General features: G+C 46.5%; 1 protein-coding gene across 1 annotated transcript; it reads right to left on the bottom strand.

Moving 5' to 3' along the window:
• Positions 1-452: 452 nt before the first annotated feature.
• Positions 453-23,019, bottom strand: LOC147885466 (Heavy metal transport/detoxification superfamily protein). The gene is made up of 4 exons (XM_087396778.1): positions 22,556-23,019; positions 5,534-5,587; positions 5,313-5,372; positions 453-934 (listed from the first exon to the last, which is right to left on the bottom strand). Exons 1-4 carry the CDS (start codon positions 22,814-22,816, stop codon positions 755-757), a joined length of 555 nt encoding a protein of 184 aa, XP_087252904.1. The 5' UTR covers positions 22,817-23,019; the 3' UTR covers positions 453-754.
• Positions 23,020-24,457: the final 1,438 nt, after the last annotated feature.

Raw genomic sequence — 24,457 nt, 5'->3', positions numbered from 1 at the left:
TATATATGTAGGCTTACTCCCACATATATCCCTTCAAATGGTCATTAAACAAGTATTTAAGCAACCTTCTCATTACTATTACCCAACCGTCATACCCACACTTACACAACATGCCTGCGTGCATGCATGTGTGTGTGTGTGTGAGTGTGTGAGAGAGAGAGAGAGAGAGACGTGATCTTTACTTCGTAGCAACAATGCTGAGTAGCCAAATATGACTCGTCCGAAGTCAATCCAAGGACCAAACACACCACACAACGACAAGATCACACCACAAACCACCAAATCTGCTCGCAGTGAGCGGAAAAAATGGACGGACATTTTTACTTCATGGCAACAGAGGCTAGAGAGAGAGAGAGAGAGCGTGCATGCATGTGCATGTGTCTACATGTGAATATGCAAACACTGCAAGTACATATAAATGTGCACGTGGCATGTGTACTTGCACATGCTATGCATGTATGCGTGGAGTCACTAAATTGGCATGATAAAATCACTCATGATAACTAGGCAAGATGTGAGCGATAAGACTGCTTTCTTTCCAAATACGTAGGAATACGACCACATTTTGACAAGACTGGCTAGGAAGAGTATTAGCAGAGAGCTGGAGTGTTGAAGTCCCATAGTCCAAGCACTAGACAAAAAATTGGCGTAGAAGGATACAAAAGCAATAAATTCCTTCTATAACTTCTGAACTCTTTCGATATGCCGAAACAAAGGGGACCAGAATTTCTGCAGAACTTTCCAAAAATGTTATTTACGATGAATTCTCTGTGTTCTCTGAACTCTCATATTCGTACACAATATCATCATTGTCATCAGCATCAGCATCATCAAAACTTATACTCAAATTCTGCAACTTGAACCCTTGTCCTCGAATCAACTCAACCAATGAAGAACCCTCACCGGTTGCTTGAATGGATGTCTGCTTTGTCAGCTGCACGTGATCCAACAAAAGTAAGAAACAGCAACCAGTATAGCATCAAGCTTCTACAGGTTAAATGCTTGACAGATTAAACACAAACATAATATCAGTCCACAAACATACTGGCTATCTTTACCTGTCATATTAGATATGGAAGCTCCAAGTGAATACAAAAAGAGGTCCAAGTTGCCGCTTACATTTCAATTGTAATATTTTGAAGCTGCATGTTATAATTTCAGGTTCAAATTTGATGTTGGAGGCAATTAATGACTTGAATGGGTTTGCATTGGTGTTTGGGAAGCATGAAGCAATTACAGAGCCTACAAGCACTGCTCATCAGGGAAAGAACTTATGCCAAGGATTACAAATCACACTAAAGATAATAAGTCCCTAGCAAAAAGCTAATCATTGCTTTGCTTAAATGAGTGCAAGCTAGGCAAACAAGTTCTAAGATTGCACCAAAAAAAGAGACAAGGATGTTCAAATGAATGACGTGGACGGGTTTGGATTGGTGTCTGGGATGCATGAAGTAACTACAGCCTACAAGCACTACTCGTCCGGGAAAGAACTCATGCCAAGGATTAAACAACATCCTAAGGAAGATAACAAGTTCCAAGCAAGAAGCTCGTCATTTCTGAAGTAATTACAGAGCCTACAAGAACCACTCCTCAGGGAAAGAACTCGTGCCAAGGATTAGACAGCACAGAAGATAGCGAGTCCCAAGCAAGAAGCTCATCATTGCTTTGCTTAAATAAGTGCAAGCTGAGCAAACACCTCCTTAAAAAAAGAGACAAGACAGGCTCGTCTTTGACTCCTAACAATTGTGGCATGCTTGGAGAGTAGCATACAAAAGATAATGTTTATCTTTGATACACAATATTTGATGATGGAAAAGACGAGACACAGGACTTCAAAATCAAAAGATCTCAAAGAATTTTCTTTTAGAGGGAAAACAAAGCTGGATATGAAACCAGCGAGAAAGCAGAAGGGTCTGAACTTAACATCAATGACCTTTAAAAATGAGTGCCGAGCATGGAGCCACATAGGCAATGCAGAAACCGCATATTTGAAATGTCGCAGTGAGAAATGGCACACATGTTCCCATAGCGTTAAGGGTCAGCCATTTAGAAAAAATATAACGAAGAGGCCTCAAGCTGGACTTCTCATCACAAGAGGCCTCAAGCTATACCTCTCACAGAACCATATGCACTAATGCAGAAGCAAATACCATTCCAAAAACAAAGAGAGACTCCAGATACTCAAAATGAAGTGCACAAGGCAGTCTACTCCTGCTCTTCTTCAGGTTCAATGGAGTTGGAGCAGCACTTAATAGGCCCTAGGTAGCAGTAAGTGGCTAGCCAACCAGGCAACCACACATGGCTTCCAACTGACCAATTCCCTACCCAATCTGAAGAGGTGACCTGCTTGAATAAATCCACTCACCCAGCAATGTCTGGTCATTTGGGTCACTTTGACCAGGTCATTTGACAGACCTCAAAAAGGGGCCTTGAGTGGCCCATGGCTGGAGGATAACCCTCCCCAAGATCTCATCTGCCCAGCGCACCTCATGCAGAAGCCTAAGTATCGGATGAATTACCCATACACACACTCTGAAGCCAAAGACGGACTCAAAAGATTATGAAAATTGGTGCACTGAAGACAGCCCAAAAGATGTACCAACCGCAAGTACAACTGCTGGGATCTACTCCAATTCAACCTCCTGAGATTCAATGTCAAGTGGAGTAGTGAGATGTACACGCCTCTTTATAGGCCTTGGAAGCCGTGAATGGCAGCATTAAGTGGCAAAACCCTACATGGCTGCCAATCAGCCAACCCCCACCAGACCAGGTCACAGGTCACCTGCTCAACTGATTTATCAGACTGAACCCATCTGACCATGTCAGTTCACCAACCAACTTGGGGCAAGTTTTCCCCTAGGTCCATTTGTTGAACTCCAAGATAGCCCTTGAGTGGTCCATACATGGAGGATAATTTCCCCAATTGCCTTCCTATATGCGCCTGCTCTTCTTAGATGGGGGACCTACAAGTGGGCTCTCACCCTCAAACCCAAAACTAGAAGGGCATTGGAATCTCCTATCAAAGCACTAATACGAAGACAAACCGCCTTCCTAATGAAGTATTTAAACAATAAAAAACTTAAAAATGTAGCATCAGTCGTATAACCCTTTCAACAAAAGGTTGCAAAAACATGTAGTGATGTTATTAAGCGACCCCTTTTTATACATCACACGCACATTTCAGTGCAAGTATCGCACACATTTTTGTAGGAAAATACCATTTTCCATTATGGTGCAAATTTATACCTCCAAAAACCCTCTAAAGGCCCAGTGTTGTTGATTGTCAAGCAAAATATTCCATATTGCTAAAGGGACAAGTACAGCTCATCTTTGCCTTTGCATCAAGAATTCAACCTTTCAAATTTAACCTGACATTTTCACACCAATTACCACTAACTTCCAATGTCTAAAATCTAAGATACAACCTGAAAGGAATATTGTAGTCATCCCCAAAAAATTATCCCCCACATTGTAGCTACGGGGTTGCAAGAGGGACAGTATTGCCTCTTGTTGGACTACCACCTTGGGCGACAGTGCATTACCTATGTTGCCATGAGCAGATGGGTTCGTTGGAAGGTCCCAGAACTTGCGGAACCGTTTGACGGGAAGCTATTTGTGTACTCAATAAAATTTAATACCATCAGTTCATTAAATATATGGAGGAAATTAGTCATATTGAAAGAGTCAATTAACGAATGAAAGATAAGTAAAGAGTATTCATCCCCAGATGACAATCTTGAATATTAATAGTTGCATTTTATTGTAGTCATGTGCATATTTGGCTAAGCCTCATAGTTTTTGCAAGAGCAATAAGAAATGCTAAAAATACCAAAAAAGTATTCAAAGTGGTAATTGAAAAGCATTATTATGCAAACCGAAATTGTAGGTCTAGATAAGCTTATTGAATCGTCTTAGTAGCCTAGGATTTAGGCACCTAGGCTTAAGGGTGGACTCGACACACAAAGGCTATGGATGGATGTTGATTCCACTAGCTCGTGTTTAATTTTGCTCTATTGCTTATTTACTAGTTGTCAACAATTATTGGTTGATGGTCTTGACATTTTTATTGGTCGGCCGTCGCTGATAGATAGTAATCAAAGCATAAAAAGTCAACACTTAAAAGTACACTCCAAGTCTTTTGACAATCATGTGGCTTGCCTGTTAGTGAATGTTGTATTCTTACCAGTTCAGTTCTCAATAACTATAACGTCCTTTGAATATCAAGACAAATAATGTCTACTGTCCAATGGCAATAGAATATTTGTTTTGATCCTTGTATGCATATAGTGTCTATAGTATTATTGGAAATTGTGCGCATGTAGCTTATTTCAACATACCATATCTATGTGAGACACATTTCAGACATTTTGGGGCCCAAAAATACAAGCATTTCTTTCAGAATTATTTCACCTTTTTGGAAACCTTTCATGCTTCTACTAACTATACTCACAAATCAAGCGAAGGAAGACAATACAACAAGACTAGCATAAAGAAACCCTTAAAAATGAAGCCAATCTCAGAAGTACCCAAGCATAACTGCTCTCTTGCATCGAACATTTGACAGTTACAATGTCACCATTCATATATCTCGATGAATCCAAGAACATGCCCAAACTCATCCTCTTAAAAAAAACAAACAGTGGAGTTTCAATCTCATGACACTCACAATGTGAAAACCATAAACTCAATCACACATAGTAGGAGGGAATAGCTACTATGACATCCCTTCTGACATCATCAATGCCCAGCGGAGGTAGACGATAGTATCAACATATGCTCTCACATATACATAACCACACACCCACACATACTCTTCCCATCCATTTATACAACGGCCTTCATACTCAGATATGTCAGCACTCCGAAGGTGAAGAAGGGGCAGGCTGAGCATGACGCTAGCACTAAAGAAGAAGGCTAATCAAAAAGTAGCCCACATTCACTTCATTCAAGCTACAATACTTCTCAAGACTATAGCATTTCATTTTTGTCCCTCCCAAACAAGCATTTCTAAACAAAAAATGCTTAGAAAAGATAGCTGATGTGGCCAGAAAGAATCTAGTACAATATTAGCAAGCCCGCAACAATGTCAGCATTATTTATTTCTTTTATGCAGAGATTGAATCATTACAACAAATAAGCACAAAACAATGCAAATGCACATGTTTATATGTAAAAGTAGGACGAAAGCCCAAGCATTGAACAAATGCCTTTCTACATGTGCTCATGCATACATGTGTGCATGTCTCTCGCGCCTCCAACAGCATTGGCACACATACAATATGAATTTAAAATATCCATGCAGCTGAAAATACCTCAACGGTTGAAATGCCCTCAGCTGTGAACACCTTTATTTTCGAAACACCCTCAACGTTCTGCATGATTATTTGAGAAAATTAAGAAGGGAATACTTCCTCATCATCATGCAAATATTCCTTGAATCCACTAATTAAAATTAATCCATACAAACTTCCTTTTATGTCCAAGGAGAACAAGGGTTTGTACGCTCTAACTTACAAAAAGGAAAGAGAATCACCTTCAACGCCTCTGTAACCTTTGGAATTGATGAATCAGCAAGAGTACCTTCTGCCTGCATTAAAAGACATTTTTAAGCTTTCCCCCTTTCACTTTTAACTGTCTCAGGAAGGAAAGAAGGGGCAGAAAGGAAGAAGGGGAGAGAGAGAGAGAGAGAGAGAGAGAGAGAGAGAGAGAGAGAGAGAGCAGTGCTACGATGGGGGGGCGATTGTTCCTTCGTAGCAGCAGTGCCAAGGAGCCGAATTGACTCATCCAAAGCAATTCTTATGCCAGGAAGAGAGAGAGAGAGAGAGCAGATTTACATGCTAAATCCACATCATAGGCAAAAGAAGATTGTGAATAAAACCAATTTTTAAACTGCTTATGACAAGATGCCACCACAGAGAACCATGCATTGACCAGTAAATACACAGCGACTTGCAAATGATTTCTTGATGCTCTATGTGAGGGAAAATAAACAAAAGAAACACAAAGAAAGGAATCACAAAAAACAGTAATACTGTTGATATAAAGTTTACAACGTCTTTTCCCTTTGTGCTTCAAGGACACAAACACTTAATGCCAATTGCAGCAAAACAAGAAATCTATTGACACCATAGGACGTCCTAGCAATGTTGAAAAGGAAATCATAATCCCAAGCAATATGGGACACCACACCATAGGTCCTCCTTGGGCTAAACATGGCCACCACCGCTATTTAATGGATACACTCCCTAAGAATGGTTTCAAAGTTTATCAGTTTCCCACATTGATAATGTGTCATCCTGGAAGCATTCTTTACTGAAACAGTCATCCATTGGACACCCCCCCCCAATCCTTTGTTGAAAGTGTTATCCATTGAAAGCCCCAGGGCATCCTGCAGGACTGCAGGGAGGGGCTGAGTGACCTCGGGCCCAATGTCACTGAATTTATCTAGTCTACGTCAATGTCTGCAATCATTGATCTCAACCATCTGGTTGGCCAACGAGCTGCGTCAAGGTGAGGAAATTTATCTAGTCTACATCAACCTACCGCAAAACCATCAGTCACCAACCCACAACAAGAGACATTTCTTGTAAAATTTCCAGAGATGTTTCACAATCCATCCTTATCCCCAATTCGATCAAAGGACCATCAAATAGAGCTCGTTCCAGGAGCTTCTCCACCGAGACATTGTGGATAGAGATGGGTGCACAAATGTGCACGAGGTCCCCACATGTTCATGGGAATTTACCAAGCTGACAGGAAAAATCACATCAAGGTTACGATACCGCTCACCAAATTGCTGTAGGTGATGAAGAGTAAGAAATATGTATCCGCTTTTCGCTCCATAAGGTGACTGCCTTTCGGACTTTGGAGGATTCTATGAAGTGTCCACCTAAGTAAGCAGCATCAAACTGTTGCACAAATGTCAAAGCATTCAATCTGTCCTGCATCCCATTGAAGGTCTCAAACTTGACAGTTGCCCCTCCCTCCTTGTAATCTTTCAATTTGCCTTTAGGGGTGAGATTGTCATAAACGGGGGGCTGTAAAAACAGTGGGGGCTTCACTGCTCCCGCATTCTGAGCCATTCCAACCGTACCCATGGTGGGGTTTGGCATTCCAAGTCCCACTCCCTGCATCTATGGCATATTCCAAGTATTGCCCATTGTCCCAAGCATTCCTGTCTGCATTCCAGGCTGCATCCCAATGTTCGAGTACATCATATTGGCATTTGCTCGGGGCATTCCACCCATAATAGGTTGCTGGAAATTCTGCATCCCAGGCTGCGTGCTGCCCATAAAGCTACCTGGCATTCCACGTGCCTCTGCGGATGGTGCCACCATTGCCTAGAAAACTGATCCCCTCCGAGATATCATGGATGCATCGCGGGCTGAGGAAGGGCTTGCTGTACCTGATTGACTGAATGAAAGTTTTTGGCATTACCCACTACAGGGGTGATCGAGGGCATCTCTAACAGCTCTCCGCTGAAAGAAACATGCCTAGGAGTCTTCTTATGCTTCTTATGTTTCTTTTGAGCTGACTTTTTGCTTCCAGGGAAGTAACCATAGGGGGAGGAGCTTGCATAATCTCCGTGACGGCATGTTGCAACTGCGACAGGGCTCCCGCTACACTTTGCATCGTAGCTGAAAAAGGGCATTGGGATCAAGCTCCTCTGCCTCATCTACCTCATCCTGTGAGTCCTCAGTGGCATGCTCAGGAGAAACTAGATGTGCCCCACTGTCTTGCTGGTCATCACCCCCACTGATACTATCAGGGCTCCCGCTACACTTTGCATCTTAGCTGAAAAAGGGCATTGGGATCAAGCTCCCCTCATCTACCTCATCCTGTGAGTCCTCAGTGGCATGCTCAAGAGAAACTAGATGTGCCCCACTATCCTACTGGTCATCACCCCCAATGATACTGTGCTCCTCTTCAAAGCTCTCTAATGCTCTGCCTTCGTCCTGCCCTTCCTGCTCAGAAATGGTCAATGACCTCTCACGATGTAACAAGCTACATAAGATTGATGGCTATAGCAACAATTGCAATGAAGGTGTCCTTCACCCAACACTACCAGGGCTCACCTCTATAGGAAGATGATGACGATCCCAGCAAATGGGACCACTGAAACCGACCTTCGATCAAAAAAAGGACAATGATCTTCTTCTACTCAGTCATAAACTTCATAAATAGCCACAATGCAAGCTCAATCACTTCAATCACTTAGCACACTTAGAAACAAACTTCAGCAACAACAAAGGTGAGGCTAGAATGCCCCTGCTCAATGAAAATAGTACACAATGACCCACTGGTCCCAAATGCCTTGGAGCCCCTTACAGTATTTATTTAATGCTTCTGAATGGAAATGCTTTAAAACAGGGGTTCAACCTGCACCGTTCCTCTCTACAAATCCTCTACTTGTCTTCAAGGCATCTAATCCAAGTGCACCACTAGAATTCCCACTGGCAAGGCATACACAGGCATCCATACCTCTGACAAACTAAGCTCAAGGCAGCCTCAAGGCTATCACATGCATCCACACTATCCTTAGGCCTTCCACAAGAGCACCCTTGCCTCTAGGTGCTTGCTAGAACCTGTAGGAGTCCTGAAAGGACTGCAAACAACATGCATGCACTGTAAAAAGCTGCATGACAAGAAAGAACAAGGAAAAACAAAACCTAGAACCAATTTTCGCTATCTATGGCAGAGGGGCGAGCTCCTTCCATGCACCTATCCTCTGTCCAGGCTCCCCGCAAGGTGCAGGTGTCTTCCAGCAATCAGGATAAGAGAAAAATGAAGATAGAGAGCGAAGGGTGAACAAGAAAAGCTATAGAGGAAAGATGGTTCACAGATCTGTCCTGAAATGACTGCCTCGGGACTGTGCCTGAGTCCTCCTAAGAGAGGATGCCAAAAGCTAGCAGGGAAAGTTCCTCCTATAGCCTCCACTAGTCCTGAACAGCTCTAGAAGCGACCACACAGCCAAAAACACATGCAGAAAGGTCCAGCACAGCAAGAGGCAACCCCGGGCACCCACTGGAGGCAACCGTATGCGTCCATGCGGATTGCGTAGAGCCGTACGAACGTCCGTGCAGTCCGTACAAAAAATTTAAAAAGTTAAAAAATGACTCTTGGCACTTCTCAGAAGTGCGTACTAGCCTCGGAACAGCTGAAACAGACCTAAAACAGCTGAAAACAGGCTTGAAACAGCTGAAACAGCTGAAAAACTGCACAAGAACAACTAAAAACGTCCAGCACCTCTAAGAGAGTGAGGGGAGAGAGATGGAGACAACTTTTAGACCCCTCTTTTAGAGCCTTTGCCTTGCCCCTAGGACCTAGTGGTGCACCTAGACTTTGTCCCTAGGAACTTCTAGGAAGTGTGCACTTCCTTTAGCCAGTCCCTCACAGCCAAACCATTACAACACTTAACCATGGTTAACCCCAAGTTAAGCATAGGTTGAGTTACGAAGATACTTTACATCACTTTTCACGTCCTCGTGACAAGGGGCGGCTGTTTGGGTCGGCCGTTCCACGCCCTACTGATTGGTTATTTTGGAGGGGCAAGAGCCCTATAAAGGGAGGCCCCTTAGCCTCATTCATAAGCAAACAGCCATCAGATATGAGCAGCAAGTTGAGGTATCAGCTCTATCCCCGTCGCAATCCCATATGACTCCCTCAACACTAATTGGCTCCGAACCTTCATTTTCCACAACAAGTACATGTCGAGCTTGCCAATCTCACCAAAATTCTAGATCTCGTATCTATTGGCCATGATAATGGACTGAAAGAGAGAGTTTTAGACTGTCATACACTTGTCCAAACCTAAGCCTCCCACTTGGGTACAATCCTTACTTGAACCTAAGCCTCCCCCCTGGGTACAATCCTTCAGACACTGAAGCTAATTCCTCGGAGCAATGAATCAAGATCGTCCTTTAGTAAGGTCCTTGCGTCAAGATCCACTCCACAAAAATTTTTGGGCTCTGATACCATGTTAGAAAATTGAAATCCCACCAGAGGGTATCCCGCAACAGAAGACTGATAGATAGCCCAGGAATTACATGCGGAAGTGTTTCACTATGAAATCAAGCTTTGTCAACATAGCACTGTACGTGTGTGAAAACTAGCAAATAGACTGTGCTCAAAGACAATATAGAAGCAACAATTATATATTTCCCTCCGTCCACAAATTGGACAAGATACAATACCAAAAGGTTCTCCTATTATATGCCTGGCACCTCTAGATCTTTGAGTCCACGTGCTCCACTGAACTTATGAAAAACTCTCTGTCCAAAGGATCTCTTCCACCTTGTTGTTTGGATACTAGCGCAACTCTCCCACCTTTTAGTTTGCAGCTCCTTGTGCTCTACTCTAGCCACATCATCATGGACAACTGTGATAACGCCAGTGGACGTTGTATTAGTGAGAGCATGGGAGATCCGAGATGCAAAAGCCTTGGCTATCATTGTGGGAACGACGACGAATAAGGCGAGAATATTGGACCTCGAGACAAGATGAAGGGGAATCAGTACATGAGCACATCTAAGCTGACTCGTCTAACTCTGAGCTCACTCCCTTCTTCTTCGAATCAACCTTCTTCTTTTGCAATCTTTCACAAGATGTCCCAGCTCATCGCAGTAGAAGCACTCCCTCTCTTTCTTTCTCTTCTTCTTGTTGTCTTCATCTGAAGAGTTCGCTCCGTCGTCAAATTTGGGCTTGCCTTTGCCAAGCTTACCCTTGCCCTTGCATTTGCTCCTATCCTGAGCTATCACGGCCTTGTCATCCTTATCTGTACCGTGTGTACTTGTCCCGAGCTTCTAGCCGCAACAATAATGGAACCAACTCCTCGAAAGTCACTGGCATCGCCCTATGTCTTGCAGTCATTGTAGTCACAAAACTTCTATAGCTCCAGGGGAGCATTCCCAACAACAACTACCTTGCCATCCTGGTCGTGCTCCTCCTTTGACAAACTCTCGCCAACTAATCCTACACCACCTTCAACTTGGTGATATGTTCATGTACCGATTCGCCTTCATCCATCCTCATGCTGTACAGCTCTATCTCAAGGTCCAAGATTCTCGCCTCATTATCGAGCTCATACATATTCATCAATGTCGTCCAAGCCTTGAAAGAAGTGTTCAACATTTGAATATGAGGCAGCACCATATCCATCGTCGTTCCCACAATGATAGGCAAGGCTTCCGCATCCCAGATCTACCATGCTCTCACTAATGCAACGTCCGTTGGACCCTCGACTTGGCTGCTCCTGCAGCCCCCCTCCCGCCATCTCCTCCTTCCCGTCAATTGCGTCCAAGCCTTGAAAGAAGTGTTCGCCATCTGAATATGAGGCAACACCATATCCATCGTTGTTCCCACAATGATAGGCAAGGCTTCCGCATCCCAGATCTACCATGCTCTCACTAATGCAACGTCCGTTGGACCCTCGACTTGGCTGCTCCTGCTGCCCTGTTAAGCCAGGCAATCTCCAACTCTAGAGGACAGGATAATCAAAGGCCAAATTGGCACAAAGGTCAGATAAAATACAGGTAAAAGGCCACACGTGAATCTCTGTCAGGACGAAAATCAAAGCCAAAATACTTTGTTAAAACCTCATCAAAACAGGCACCAAAAAAGCCCAGAATCGGAGGCCAAAAATGGCCAAAATCTAGCCGACCAAAAACTGGCCGACCAGACTAGCCGGGTTGGCCAAAATCTGGCCGACCAGACTGGCCAAGTCGGCCAGATCTAGGCCGACCAGCTAGCCGACCAGCTGGTTGACCGACTGGCCCTTCCCTACTTAAAGGGGGGGGGGCCTAGGTGCTCATTTACAGCTTCTGCTCCTGAGGTCCCTGCACACCCTGAGCTCCTGCCTCCTGGCTACCTCCTCTCTGCCTCTCCTTCCTGCCTCCTGGCTGCCTTCTCTCTGCCTCTCCTTCCTGCCTCCTGGCTGCTCCATCTTCTCCTCCAGATCTGCCCCAACTTCTGCTCCAGATCTGCCCCAACTTCTGCTCCTACTTCTGCTCCAAATCAGCCACAACTTCTTCTCAATCTACTGTTCTTTTTGCCCCAGATCTGGTTCGGTTCCAACTTGTGGAGCTAGTGCAGAAGTCCACTACAATTGGCTGCCCTGGAGGACTGATGTTTGCTCCCTCCAAAGCTTCTCTCTGATACCATATAAAGAAAGTTCTTGGAGACAAATCAAACAACACTGAAGACTAATGATAGCTGAAGAAGAAATATATATCACCAAAGGAACTCAATACAAGAGAAGGTATCAGAGAGAAGCTTTGGACGGAGCAAACATCAGTCCTCCAGGGCAGCCAACTGTAGTGGACTTCTGCACTAGCTCCACAAGTTGGAACTGAACCAGATCTGGGACAGCAAACTGATGCAAGGTTTGCTGCAGATCTGGAGCAAAAAGAACAGTAGATGGAGAAGAAGTTGTGGCTGATTTGGAGCAGAAGTAGGAGCAGAAGTTGGGGCAGATCTGGAGCAGAAGTTGGGGCAGATCTGGAGGAGAAGTTGGAGCAGCCAGGAGGCAGGAAGGAGAGGCAGAGAGGAGGCAGCCAGGAGGCAGGAAGGAGGCAGGAGCTCAGGGTGTGCAGGGACCTCAGGAGCAAAAGCTGTAAATGAGCACCTAGGGCCCCCCCCTTTAAGTAGGGAAGGGAAGCTTGAGTTCTTTTGAGAGCTTGACTGTGGGATCCAAGGGAGTGGCAGCTAGCTTAGGCTCGTGGGGAATGATCTGATCAAGGAGTTGAAGAGCATATTTCTGTTGAGAAACAAAGATACCACCAGAATGCTGAACAACTTCCATGCCCAAGAAATAGGAGAGAAGACCGAGATCGGTCATCTCGAATGTGGTGCTGAGTTTTATTAAAATTGAAGTGTGGTGGTGGTAGAGCCCAAAAGCAAAAGATCATCTACGTAAAGTAAGATAAAGTAGACCCCCTCTGAAGATTGATGTATATATAAATTCGGATCAAAAGGAGTGGAATGAAACCCATTAGTTTTGAGGAAGGTGTCTATTCGGTGGAACCAATACCGAGGTGCTTGTTTAAGCCCATAAAGAGCTTTGCGGAGACGGAATACCTTATTTTCCAACCGCACCAAACATGTTGGCGTACACTTTCATTTTACTCGCAAGCAAGTGGAATTGAGTACTATTCGATTGGTATATGTTCCAGCTGCCGATAACCATGCTGACATTCTTAGCAAGCAAGTTAACCGACCTATTCTTGAGCATCTTAGCCCACGGCTTGGGATTGGTGTACCGCCTCCTTCTCCCTAGTAGTATTGCGAGGGCACTCAGTACCTCTTTTTTGTACTTTCTGATTGTACCATCACTACTCGGCATTTCATGAAGATGAAAACCTACTTTGTAGGCATCTCCATCTAAATGAAAACCCTCTTTTTTTTTTTCTTTTTTTCCTTTTTTTTTTTAAATAAAAGGCTGATGAAGAAGATAGATCACCCCTGGAACTATTTCACCCCTGGAACAACTCTTTGCTTCTCCCTTCTACATTGGACATTGAGAGGGGGTGTTAAGCCAGGCAATCTCCAACTCTAGAGGACAGGATAATCAGGGGCCAAACTGGCACAAAGGTCAGATAAAATACAGGTAAAAGGCCACAGGTGAATCTCTGTCAGGACGAAAATCAAAGCCAAAATACTCTATTAAAACCTCGCCAAAACAGGCACCAGAAGAGCCCAGAATCGGAGGCCAAAACTGGCCAAAATCTGGCCGACCAAAACTCGCCGACCAGACTGGCCAGGTCGGCCAAAATCTGACCGACCAGACTGGCCAGGTCGGCCAGATCTGGGCCGACCAGCTGGCCGACCAGCTGGTTGACCGACTGGCCCTTCCCTACTTAAAGGGGGGGGGCCTAGGTGCTCATTTACAGCTTCTGCTCCTAAGGTCCCTGCACACCCTGAGCAATAGGTACAACAGGCAGTTCAGTCCCTCCAAGACAAGGCGCTTGTGGGCAGAATTGTGGGCCTCACGCCTACACGGAGACAAGTGCGAGAGTGGATCCAGACGAGCTTGGCATTAGGAGACCACATCCAAGAGGTCACCATCTATGGACGAGGCGTTTTCCTCATTCACCTAAGCTCCCCTGACACTGCCTCGACACTTGTGGAGCAGAGCCCCATCCTCCTTGGCTCACATCTTGTTTACCTCTTTCCTTGGTATCATGGGTTCATAGTGGAGGACATGGATACGACACACCATGTTCCACGTTTCCCAGTTACACTTCACTTCCTAGGGCTCCCCAAGGAGTATCGAGCCATCCTCCCTTCCATTGGTCGGGCATTTGGCACAGTGCTCGAGTCCCCGCCAGAGTCGGCCACCTCAATTTTAGCAGATGATGGAGTCCCCAAGATCAGACTGGTGGTTGACAGCCCAGAGTCCCTCCCAGAGTTGATCCTTCTCGAGACGCTTGAAGGGGGCACACATCGCCAAAGGGTGGAGATTTTGGAGTTACCAGGCTAGTGTCTTCAGTGCAGACAGATGGGCACCTCGCCAGAGATTACCCCCGTGGCCTCCCTCGTGCGTCTCCCCCCTCCCCCTCCGCAGAGTAGACAGAGTCAGCAGGCCCGAGTCCAACGGCCTCTTAGGCAGGAGCGGCAGGAGTCCCAGACCCCTTGGGTTACCCCCTCAGAAGGGGAATGGACCCAAGTTAAAAAGAAAAAGAAAACAAGCAAGCAAGCCCGCAAGCGCCGCAAGCAGAGGGCCAATCGCAGAGAGAGGGACAAGACTGACCGAGAGGCCCTGTGGTCCTTGTCCCTCCTCGTCCCTCCTCCTCCCCCTCCCCTCCCAGACCCTTCCCCCTCTTCCTCCTCACTTCCCCCTCCCCCTCCATGGTTCCCCCCGTCCTCTTCCCCCCCCTCCTATGGTCACCCTCACCACCCGCCCCCCTCCCTCTATCCCCCGCGCCCCTATCGCTCCCTCTCCTGCTGCCCCCCTCTCCACTTCAGCAACAAGTTCTTCCACTTCGACACCTATACCAGCTGGTAGGGGAACGATGACACCCCCTTCTGCTTCCTCATCGCAGCAGCAGGTCCGCTCAAGGAGGGATCCCAAGGGACGAGGCTCGTCTTCCTAGTCAGTGGCTCCCAACCTTCAGCCTCGACATCCCTTACTGCGGGACTTCTAGAGGTTAGGACCCTCGAACTATCTGGAGATTTCCTTTTCCATTGGAGGTAACACTCATGGTCCTTCAGCCCCAAAAGGGGGGTTTGATCGATGCAATGGGATCTCCGACACACCCCGTTTGGAGATTTCTGTTTGCCTCCACAGGGTTGGAGATATGGTCCCCAGAGGTGTTCGATGCTATTTTGGGGAATCAGATTACACTCATGATGGATGAGTGGATGGGGCCACATGGACTAGACCTTTGGTACGCCCATGGTGCGGAGGTGAACTTTCAGTTGAGCTTCACGCACGAGTAGCTGGTGTGTGGTTTGGCAACAGGAGTTATCAGATTGCCGCTAGAGGCAAAGGTGTAGCAGGTACAATTCTGGCCCCTCCAAAAGTGTGCGGAGCTGTTCGGGGTGGAAGCCTCTTTCATGATGAAGTGGGTATGAAAAATCGATATTGAGCCGGTATCCACACTAGTACGGCGTCACACAGATACTAACTACTCGCCTCTAAACCCCCAACGAAATCACACAAAGCAGTCTTTCTAGGATAGGCACCCACTCACAGGAGAGCCTTGTTCCCGACTCCCTCGTCCTCATGAGCTCGACCATAGTGAGTTGGAATGTACACCGGCTCCACGACCGTATTCGTAGCCAACCACAATACCTGATACTCAGGCAGGAGTCGCAGAGGGCAATGATAGGGCGAACAATGGACATCCTTATGATTCAGGAGCACATGTTTTCAGCTTCAGACATCAAACGACGTCATCACCTTCTCCCAGGGAGAGGGAGAAAGGAGTGGTCCCCCGCAGTAGGACGGAGTGGGGGGGTCTGCATCTCAGGCTCACAGACTTTGGTCCCAGAGGTCTACGATCAGGGCGAACTCATTCCAGGACGCGCAATTTGGATGGGAGTTCGGACGGGAGAGTCCACGATCGGGATCCTAAACGTGTATGCCCCAGCGTGTAGAGAACACCGCCCGACCTTTTGGAGAAGGCTGTCAGAGTGTCTTTCGGATGTAGACTCCTGGATTGTTGGAGGTTACAACAACCTAGAGTCTGGGGAAGACAAGCAGGGCGGAGCCTCTTTTTCTAAGATGCCAACGGCAGAGCGTAGCACCTGGGAGCAGTTCATTTTCATGATCAGTGGCAAAGATTCGTGGAGAGAGAGAGATTTTAGCAGGACACCCGACAACCTTCTCTTCTCCTTTGGACAGAGGAGATACAATGGTTTGCTAGAGAGACTAGATCGTTTCTATGTTGGGGACTAGGCATTACACAGAGGCGGATCTACCGAGATTTTGGCAGGTACCACGATGTCAGACCACTCTCCAGTGGTACTTCACTTGGATCAGCCCCGCCGATGTCTTCCCCAAAAGGGGGTCCGCATTCCAAAGGACCTTTTATAGAACGAGGAGATTCAATAGGTCATGGTAGGAATTTGGGAGCAGTCAGAGACGGCACCGTGTGAGGGCTGGGCTGCGTGGGTGGCCGATGCGATTCAGAGCAGCAGTGAGGAGCTGCAAGCTCACGCCCTTAGGCGAAGGAGTACCCTTCAGGAGCGTGAGCAAGCTTCGCCTCCATCGAGAGGCTCAAGGAGCAGGACCCAGTGTCTCAGTGGCTTAGCGATAGATTTGAGAGCGCTCGTCTCGAACTCCAGGACACGAGGGTGCGACGGGCTGAGTTCTCCTATCATTCCTCTCGGGCCCGATGGGTGCAGCAGGGGGACAAGATGACGAAGCAGTTCTTTCATATCACTGGGCCCCGATCGGCAGGCACACAACTACAGCATCTCCGGGACTCATAGGGCATCATGCACGCTGATGTTGCTGACCCGCAAGAGATTCTGGACATAACCACCAATTTTTATAGCCAACTCTTTCAGACGGAGAGGATGACCCGAGCTGGTCTTGTGTCCTGAGAGGCAGTGGATTGGTCCAAGGAGGAGTCACAGCCATTGGCCGTCCTTCTCTTGGACTTTGAGAAGGCCTACGACAAGGTGGAGTGGTCTTTCTTGAAGGACACTACGAGGAGATTGGGTTTCTCAGATAGATGGGTCAGAGGAGTTTCAGCGCTATATGCAAGGAGCTCTAGACAGATGCTTATCGGGGGACACACAGGCGAGGCCTTTCCTCTCTCTCGCTCAGTCCGCCAGGGCTGCCCACTCGCTCCATTTCTCTTCCTGTTTGTAGCAGAGGCTTTGGGCTACTATTTTAGATCTTACGGCGGTCTCATAGGGCTGAAGCTCCCAATCAGACAAGAGGAGGAGCTACTCGGAGTTTGCAAACGACACGGCCTTGTATGTTGAGGGCACCACAGCGAGTCTGGAGAGAGTCTGGGGTGCCTTGGCTATTTATTGTGAGGCCTCGAGGGCACGGATCAACTGGACAAAATCTATAGGTTTCTTCACTGGCTTTGAGGAGACACAGGAGATCCGGGAGTAGGCGAGTGACTTTGGCTTCAGATGGATACCGCGGGGCCAAACAACAAGATACCTCGGATGCCAGGTGGGTATTGACATTACAGCAAAGCAGCGGATTGCCCTAGTCCTTGAGAGTGTTTGGCCCAAGCTTCTCTATTGGAGCTCGGCCAAACTCTCCCTAGCAAGTCGCGCCTTAGTGGCAAACCATGTCCTTCTTGCCACGACCTGGTATATCGCCTCCTGCTAGTGCTTTCACAAAGGTTGCATTGGGTGAGGCCACGAACCACCAACTTGCCCAAAAGGGCCCTACCCTACATCTCTGGATCAATGACACCCAAGTCTCCAAGTGCCTGCGGCATGATCACTGTCTGCCAAGCTACTCGGGCCCTAGTGTTCCTCGTGCCATCTGAACTTGCCCACAGGAAGTTCCGTACCAACCGTCGGAGCTGCTCGGCCAGGTGCAAAGCCTTAGAAGCTCCTCTTACAACAAGGGCTTCTAAGGAACACCCCACACACAGGAGGACACTGGCAACCTTCACATCGATGGATCTTCTCAGAGGCCCCCCTTACAGGGAAGGGCTCCCCCCTAATGAGGAGTCTTCACAGGGTATGGCAGAGACTGGCAGGGGGGTCTCATCCGTGCTCCGCCCAGATACAGAGAGGAGTTTGAGCGCCAGCCCCTTATGTGGCACCCAGAGATCAAAGATCAGGAGGGCCGTATGCTCGAACAGCGGACTCACATTGGTTGGGCACAGTGGGACAGTGGTCCAGCAGGGTCCTTTGGCCGTTGGAGCAAACTACCTATAGAGATAGAGGCAAGGCTTGATGCCCTAGCGCATTTGCGAGGGGCAAGGCAGCGGATGGGCGAGATTGACTTAGCCATTCCGGAGTCTTGGTGGGAAGGACTTCACGTGTGGAGAGACAACAGATGGTTGGGGCAGTTTTCCCGTACTGGTGTTCCCTTGCGGTTGTTAATACAGCACGACAGCACGCACCCCGACTTCTTTCGTGTAGGACTTGGAGGCCTACTTCAGCCACTCACTGAGAGGGACCCTGAGATGGATGGGAGTCTTGATAGGATACACTGGCAGATGATCAGAGTGGTGGGACGTTTAGGGAAGGAGTGGCACATTGACCCTCCCAGTATTTCAGAGCAGGACACCTCTAGATGGCGCCTTTGGCTATGGGAGGATAGACCCCTAAGGGAGGTCCAGTGGGATACGGGAGAGTGGTTATGGCCCTCCAGGGGCGGCCTAGTTGAGCAGCTGGATGAGGTGCCATTCTTTTCCTACACCACACGGATTGGCAGGAGGCTTCAGATAGACTCGTCGAGGTGGACCCCTTCGAGGGAGAGACATTGGGTGACCCAGAGAGTGCCCCGGGATGTGCACTACAGGTTTTGGACACGGTTGTGGTCCAACTTGTGGCCGAGGAAGATCTCTTACTTCTTCTGGCTGGCCACCCATGGAGGCTTGCCCATCGCACCGTGGTTGAAGCAAATGTGAGTGGACAGGCAATGCCATTGTTGCTCCGCTAGTGTCCTGGAGACTATCCCACATTGCCTGTGGAGCTGTCATAGCGCAGCGAGGATCTGGATGGGAGCCCTCACGATCATGACACGTATGCAGAGTTTTCATAGAGACTACACCTGGGGGATGGTGGCTTCATTGACGGAGGGAGGACACACGTTTTAGATTGATGAGATCTCCCCAGCCTATCGGATACAGGGTCAGAGCATCCAGAGGATCGCACTCCATGAGGACAATGTTTGGGAGATAGTAGCCAACATCACGGCTTGGAACATTTGGGTGGCTCGCTACAATCTTGTGATGGGTGAGCACCCAGTTCCACACACGGCTACCCTAGTTGCCATATGGCAGGATATCTACACTCTACAGTCCACCTGGGAGCGCGGAACTCCAAGCTCCAAGGCGACTATCGAGAGGCGTGCTCGTTTCTGCAAGGCTTGACCTACAGGTGTTTTCTACATCTTCACTCCAGGAGGGATTCACTGGCTGTATAGGCCCCCCACTTGACTGTTAGCCCCAATTCTAGAGATCCCCTAGGCAGTGAGATGGGGTTTCTCGGGAACATGCCGGTTTTTCTTTCAACCTTTTCCGGCTTTTTCCATACTCAGCACCTTCGGGGCTGCTGTCTTGTATGAAATCTTTCAAGCATTGATAGAAGGTTCCATTCTGGGGGGGGGAGGGGGGGGGGGGAAATACAACGTCCGTTGGTGTTATCACCACCGCCAAGGATGATGTGGCTGAAATAGTTACGGTGGCCCGAGGCATCAGCTCTGTCCCCGTCACAATCCTCCACAACTACCTCAACACTAAGTGGCTCCGAACCTTGGCCACTCCATGTGTTGCTGAGATTAGATATATGGACCCTAGTATGGCTGTCAAAAAGTCAGACATTGAGGATTGGTCAGAAGAGGAGTCAGGATCCTTTGTGAAGTTGATGGGCAGTGATGAGTGCCTAAAGTCATCTGGGTGCTTCGCTGGTGTTACTGAAGCACAGGGGATTCTTCGATAGGAACAGAGGACTCAAGGCTAGACGGTGGTTGTGACTTAGAGGGGGATAACAACACAGAACCACAGTTGGAACGTGGTGGTCCAGGTAATCTAGATTTATGCCTAGGATATGATGTCTCGGGTATGTTGTTTGGTTGCAGACCTAGCCAGACAGAGGATTGGTCACTGGTTGAAACAGACCCTAAGAGCTTGGTGCCAGGACGACTTCAGGCTGTTCTCTCATCATGCGGGGGACAATTGGAGGATGCTGGTACTTGGAGAGCTCGAGTTCGAAGGCAAGTTTGTGGGACTGAAGGTGGTGCTGCCATCAGATGCTGCCAAAGATAAACATGTGTACCAAACTGGTATGCAAAAGTGGAACAAGACCTGGCAAAGCTGGAGCCATTGATTGAAAAGCCAAGACAGCACTATGACGACACCAAAGTGTTCCAGAGGGCTACGACACACAAGCTACTGGAGCATCTTCATCGACAGATTGGGATCAGGCCGTGTAGGTCAGTGAGAGGGGGTGTTGGAATAGAATAGGTCACCTCCCCACCTGTGAGCCCCCAAATGAGGAGAGCAAAGGGGGGGTGAACCATAGGGTGATAAGGCTGGCACATGGGCAGGATCTTGTTTGCCATGTGAGCAGCATATACACAATAGAGGATGCACGGAGAGCTAATGCAGTACGGAATTATACAAGACAGGGTATTGAACTGTATGAAGCGGCGGCAGTGAATTTATGGCTGAGATGGAGGCGCTACGGTACAAAGAGGAGGACATGGGTGGTGGAAATGGCAGGCCAGCACCTTGCCTTGGAACTGCACAATGGTAGGGCCTTAAATAGGCCACCCTTACCTAAAGATAGGTTTCATCAACATACATGAAAATTATCATGCGCTTCGAATATGCTCTCATTCTAATAACACACCCCAGATCATGTTTTTGATGATTGTGCATCATACTTAGTGAAGTACATGGTCTAATGCAATCTGCGTCTTAATGAGACGATCCCAGAAGATGATGTCACATATATATATGGGGACAAAAGCCCTATGCTGTGAATGCTCGAGATGTGGAGTCAGCAACTATTTTTACCAATAATAGGAATCTTGATATATCTTATGTGATGCAAATATTCAAGGCTTTGGTGGATGGCAAGAAACCCGTGGTCTCTAATGTAGTCTTGATTCCATAGTGAAACACTTCCGCGTGTAATTCATGTGCCATCTATAAGTCTTCCGCTAGAGAATACCCTCAGGTGGGATTTCAATTTTCGAACACAGAACTCATGCAAGAATTCCGTATTGAAATTCGGTACCGAATAGGAAAGGATAATAAAGTTGTCAATGCAGTCACACATAATGCAAGATGGAGGGCTATGCCACTATGGATGTCAACTTCCACCTACAATTGTCGCCTCAAACTATCCATGTAGTTCCTAAGTTGCTATGCTTCTAACTTGTTGACCACAGTCTACATCTCTCTCTTGGATCATTGTTGGCTTACCCGTGTATGTTGAGTACATTGTTTATTTACTGGCTTGCACAAAGTAAAGAGGTTTCGAATTTCATAGTCAAACACTTCTGTGTGAATTCCTGGGCTCTATTGGTATTCCGATGTGCAAACCCTCTGTTGGGTTTTCTAACACAAGCTCAAAAAGATATTAGACACATTGAGAAAGAATATTCAGCTAATATATGCAGTACATCAACGAGACTATAAACTCGACATGTAACTTCAGAAAGAAATACGTTCTGTATGAGAAACTCACAAACAAAATATATTTAGCTCAATTCAGACTATTAGTCGTTGACATCTGATGCCATGGTAACTAGATGAACGATCAGCAAGTTGTGGCGACAGAACAACAGCCTACCTTAACATTAGTGGAAGTTCGGAGAAGATTCTATCTACAACTATCAACCATTCTTCTGCAGGAGACCAAAATAACGCCTATCAGGCAACAGTGGATGAGCAACATGCCATGAAAACCCAAGGAGTAAGCTATACTTCCCTTATGAGCGTTCCAACAGAGCTTAGACTTCCACACTTGTATTGTTCAACACCCACTTCGTTATGCGTCTGTAAGAGCAGTAACATATGATAGCCTTGCGGTTTGAAAAGTCTCCCATAGCTCTAATGTTAGAAACCCGGGAGCTTTACTTTTCTAAGTCGAGGAACGTGAGAAAAGGTCTCTTGTGGAATAGCATTAAAGCGCTGCTCATGCATTTCAAGTATTCATTGACAACGAAACCTAAGGTCGCGTTCCAGATTTCTTAGTTTAACACGTGTACACGATGGAAATTTCTTAGAACCGTCCACTGCACAAGATATTGCGCGAAAGTCTACACAGAACAATCACAGCTATCTTGGAAATAAAAATTTCCACTTTTCAAATAATCAAAATGTCCTGAGCTGGCATTCGCGACCAATCAGTCGCACTCCAAGAGAAGCGATGGAAATGCAAAAAGTGCAAGGGGCCTCACTTTAAAGATCATGGTCAAGTCGTCTGCTGGAGCAGGAGGGGCGGGCTGCTGGGGCTCAGCAGCTACGTCGGCGACGGCGGGGAGTGGGAAGTGCTTGCGAGAGGCAAATCCATGGAAAGGAGGGGAGCAAAAGGCGGAAAGAGAGGGAAGGGGAAAGCAAGCAGGAAGGGAACAAGAGGAGGAGGAGGAGGAGGAGGAAGAAGAAAACACAGGAGAAGAGGGCAAGGAGAGAGAGCTGTGATGGCTAAGGCTGGCTGCCATAGCTCCTGGTGTTGGTGTTGGTGTGGGTGTGGGTGTGGATGTGTCTATCTCCTTTTTAGTGAGTACAAGTACTCATGAGCACTCCCTTAAGTTCTCCGAGATGCAAACGCTTGTCAAAATGAATGGACGATGCAACCGTATGCAAATGCAAAGAGATTTGCAAAGTCTATGTGTGTGTGTGAGAGAGAGAGAGAGAGTTCTCAAAAAAACAAAGTGTGCGTGCGCACATGCGCGTGTGTGTGTGTGTGAGAGACAGAGAGAGAACCAAAATAGAAGGGGGCCACTTGGCAACAAAGTGTGTGAGACACTTTTTAACAAAACTGTAAGTTTCTAGAGAGTTGCCTCGAAGGCATTGCTAATAATATAAATGATGAAAATCATTCATAAGGCTTGCCTAAGATCCAAAATAAGAAAAAAGAAGATGAATTGAATGGGCAGCATGGAAAAGAGGGCAGAAAGCTCTGTGTGTGAGAGAGAGAGAGAGAGTCCACAAAAAATGTGTGTGTGTGTGTGAGGGGGGGGGGGCACAAAGAGAGAGAGAGAGAGAGTAGAGAAAAACATATGGAAATTTAAGGGATGAAATAGCAAGTGAAACTTGCACCAGTGTCTCTCTCTGAGATTCAATCCCGCTCTTACATTTTTCATATTAGCTTTTCCTTTGTGTTTTCCCGATTGTTCTTGAAATCAATAGTAGCAGGGATTTGTTCAATTGATTGGGGGGGGGGAATTTTATAGAGTGGAGAAGGCATATGATTGATTTAGATCCCATAATAACATTCTTGCTAAGCAAAAGGGGGTAGACATTAATGTGGAACAAGAACATCACTTTGAAACAATTCTTGGCATTGCATATATGAAGGTTGAAAAAGATAGTATGCTAGATAATGTCTTCTATGCCTCTTCTAGCAGTTGAAGAAAATACATTTGGACTATTACTAGTTGCCAAGGTATTAAGTTGATGAAAAATGGTTGAAGTGTGAGGATGTATATATATTCTTTTATTGACCACATATTGATAAATATCATTAATCGTTGATCACATCATAATGAAAAGACAAAGAATTAAGCATTCTATTTGTTATTATTTCTTAATATCATACTAGTATGGAATGGTATAGATATTGAGGAATATGACATATATAATGTTTGGACCTGTACCAAAGCAATGAGTGGATGTGATATAGTAATTTCTATTGGTAGATAATAAATCATAAGAAATTTTCTCTCTTTATTAATGAGAGTTTAAGATCTTTAAAGACACTTTTTGACCATGTCAATGATGATACCTAAACCTGAATGCATCAATGATTGAAATCCAAAAAGAAAATTTTTATGTCAAATATTTGCTCAAGTTTGAGAATCATCCAAGAGACTCATGCTCAATGGATGACTGAGCGGTTCTTTCAAGCTATTACAAATCTCATTAGTTCCTATAATCAAACACGCAACTGAGGCTAGTTGCAATCTAAGCAAGAGGGATGTTACGGAATTGTATTTATGATATTTCTTGCTATGGATATTATTTTATTTTTAATCAAGTGTGACTATGGCAAAATATTCCGTAGGAGCACACTGGACGTGGCGGGGGCCCTAATGGATGCTTTGTGTGGTTTAGTTGGGGACGCCTACCTAACATGTGTC

Source organism: Dipteris shenzhenensis, chromosome 25, assembly GCF_047967505.1.
Source record: "Dipteris shenzhenensis isolate YYH24624 ecotype China chromosome 25, Dip_SZ_1.0, whole genome shotgun sequence".
Lineage (NCBI taxonomy): Eukaryota > Viridiplantae > Streptophyta > Polypodiopsida > Gleicheniales > Dipteridaceae > Dipteris > Dipteris shenzhenensis.
The sequence above is the reverse complement of the archived record's forward strand: the minus strand, read 5'-3'. Positions and strand labels throughout refer to the sequence as shown.

Coding starts and splice junctions, on each gene's coding strand:
- LOC147885466 (XM_087396778.1), bottom strand. CDS start 22,816: ATGGCAGCCAGCCTTAGCCATCACAGCTCTCTCTCCTTGCCCTCTTCT. Junction 5,588..22,555: donor ACTTGACCATGATCTTTAAA/GTGAGGCCCCTT, acceptor CTTTTAATGCAG/GCAGAAGGTACTCTTGCTGA. Junction 935..5,312: donor AGGGCATTTCAACCGTTGAG/GTATTTTCAGCT, acceptor GATCACGTGCAG/CTGACAAAGCAGACATCCAT.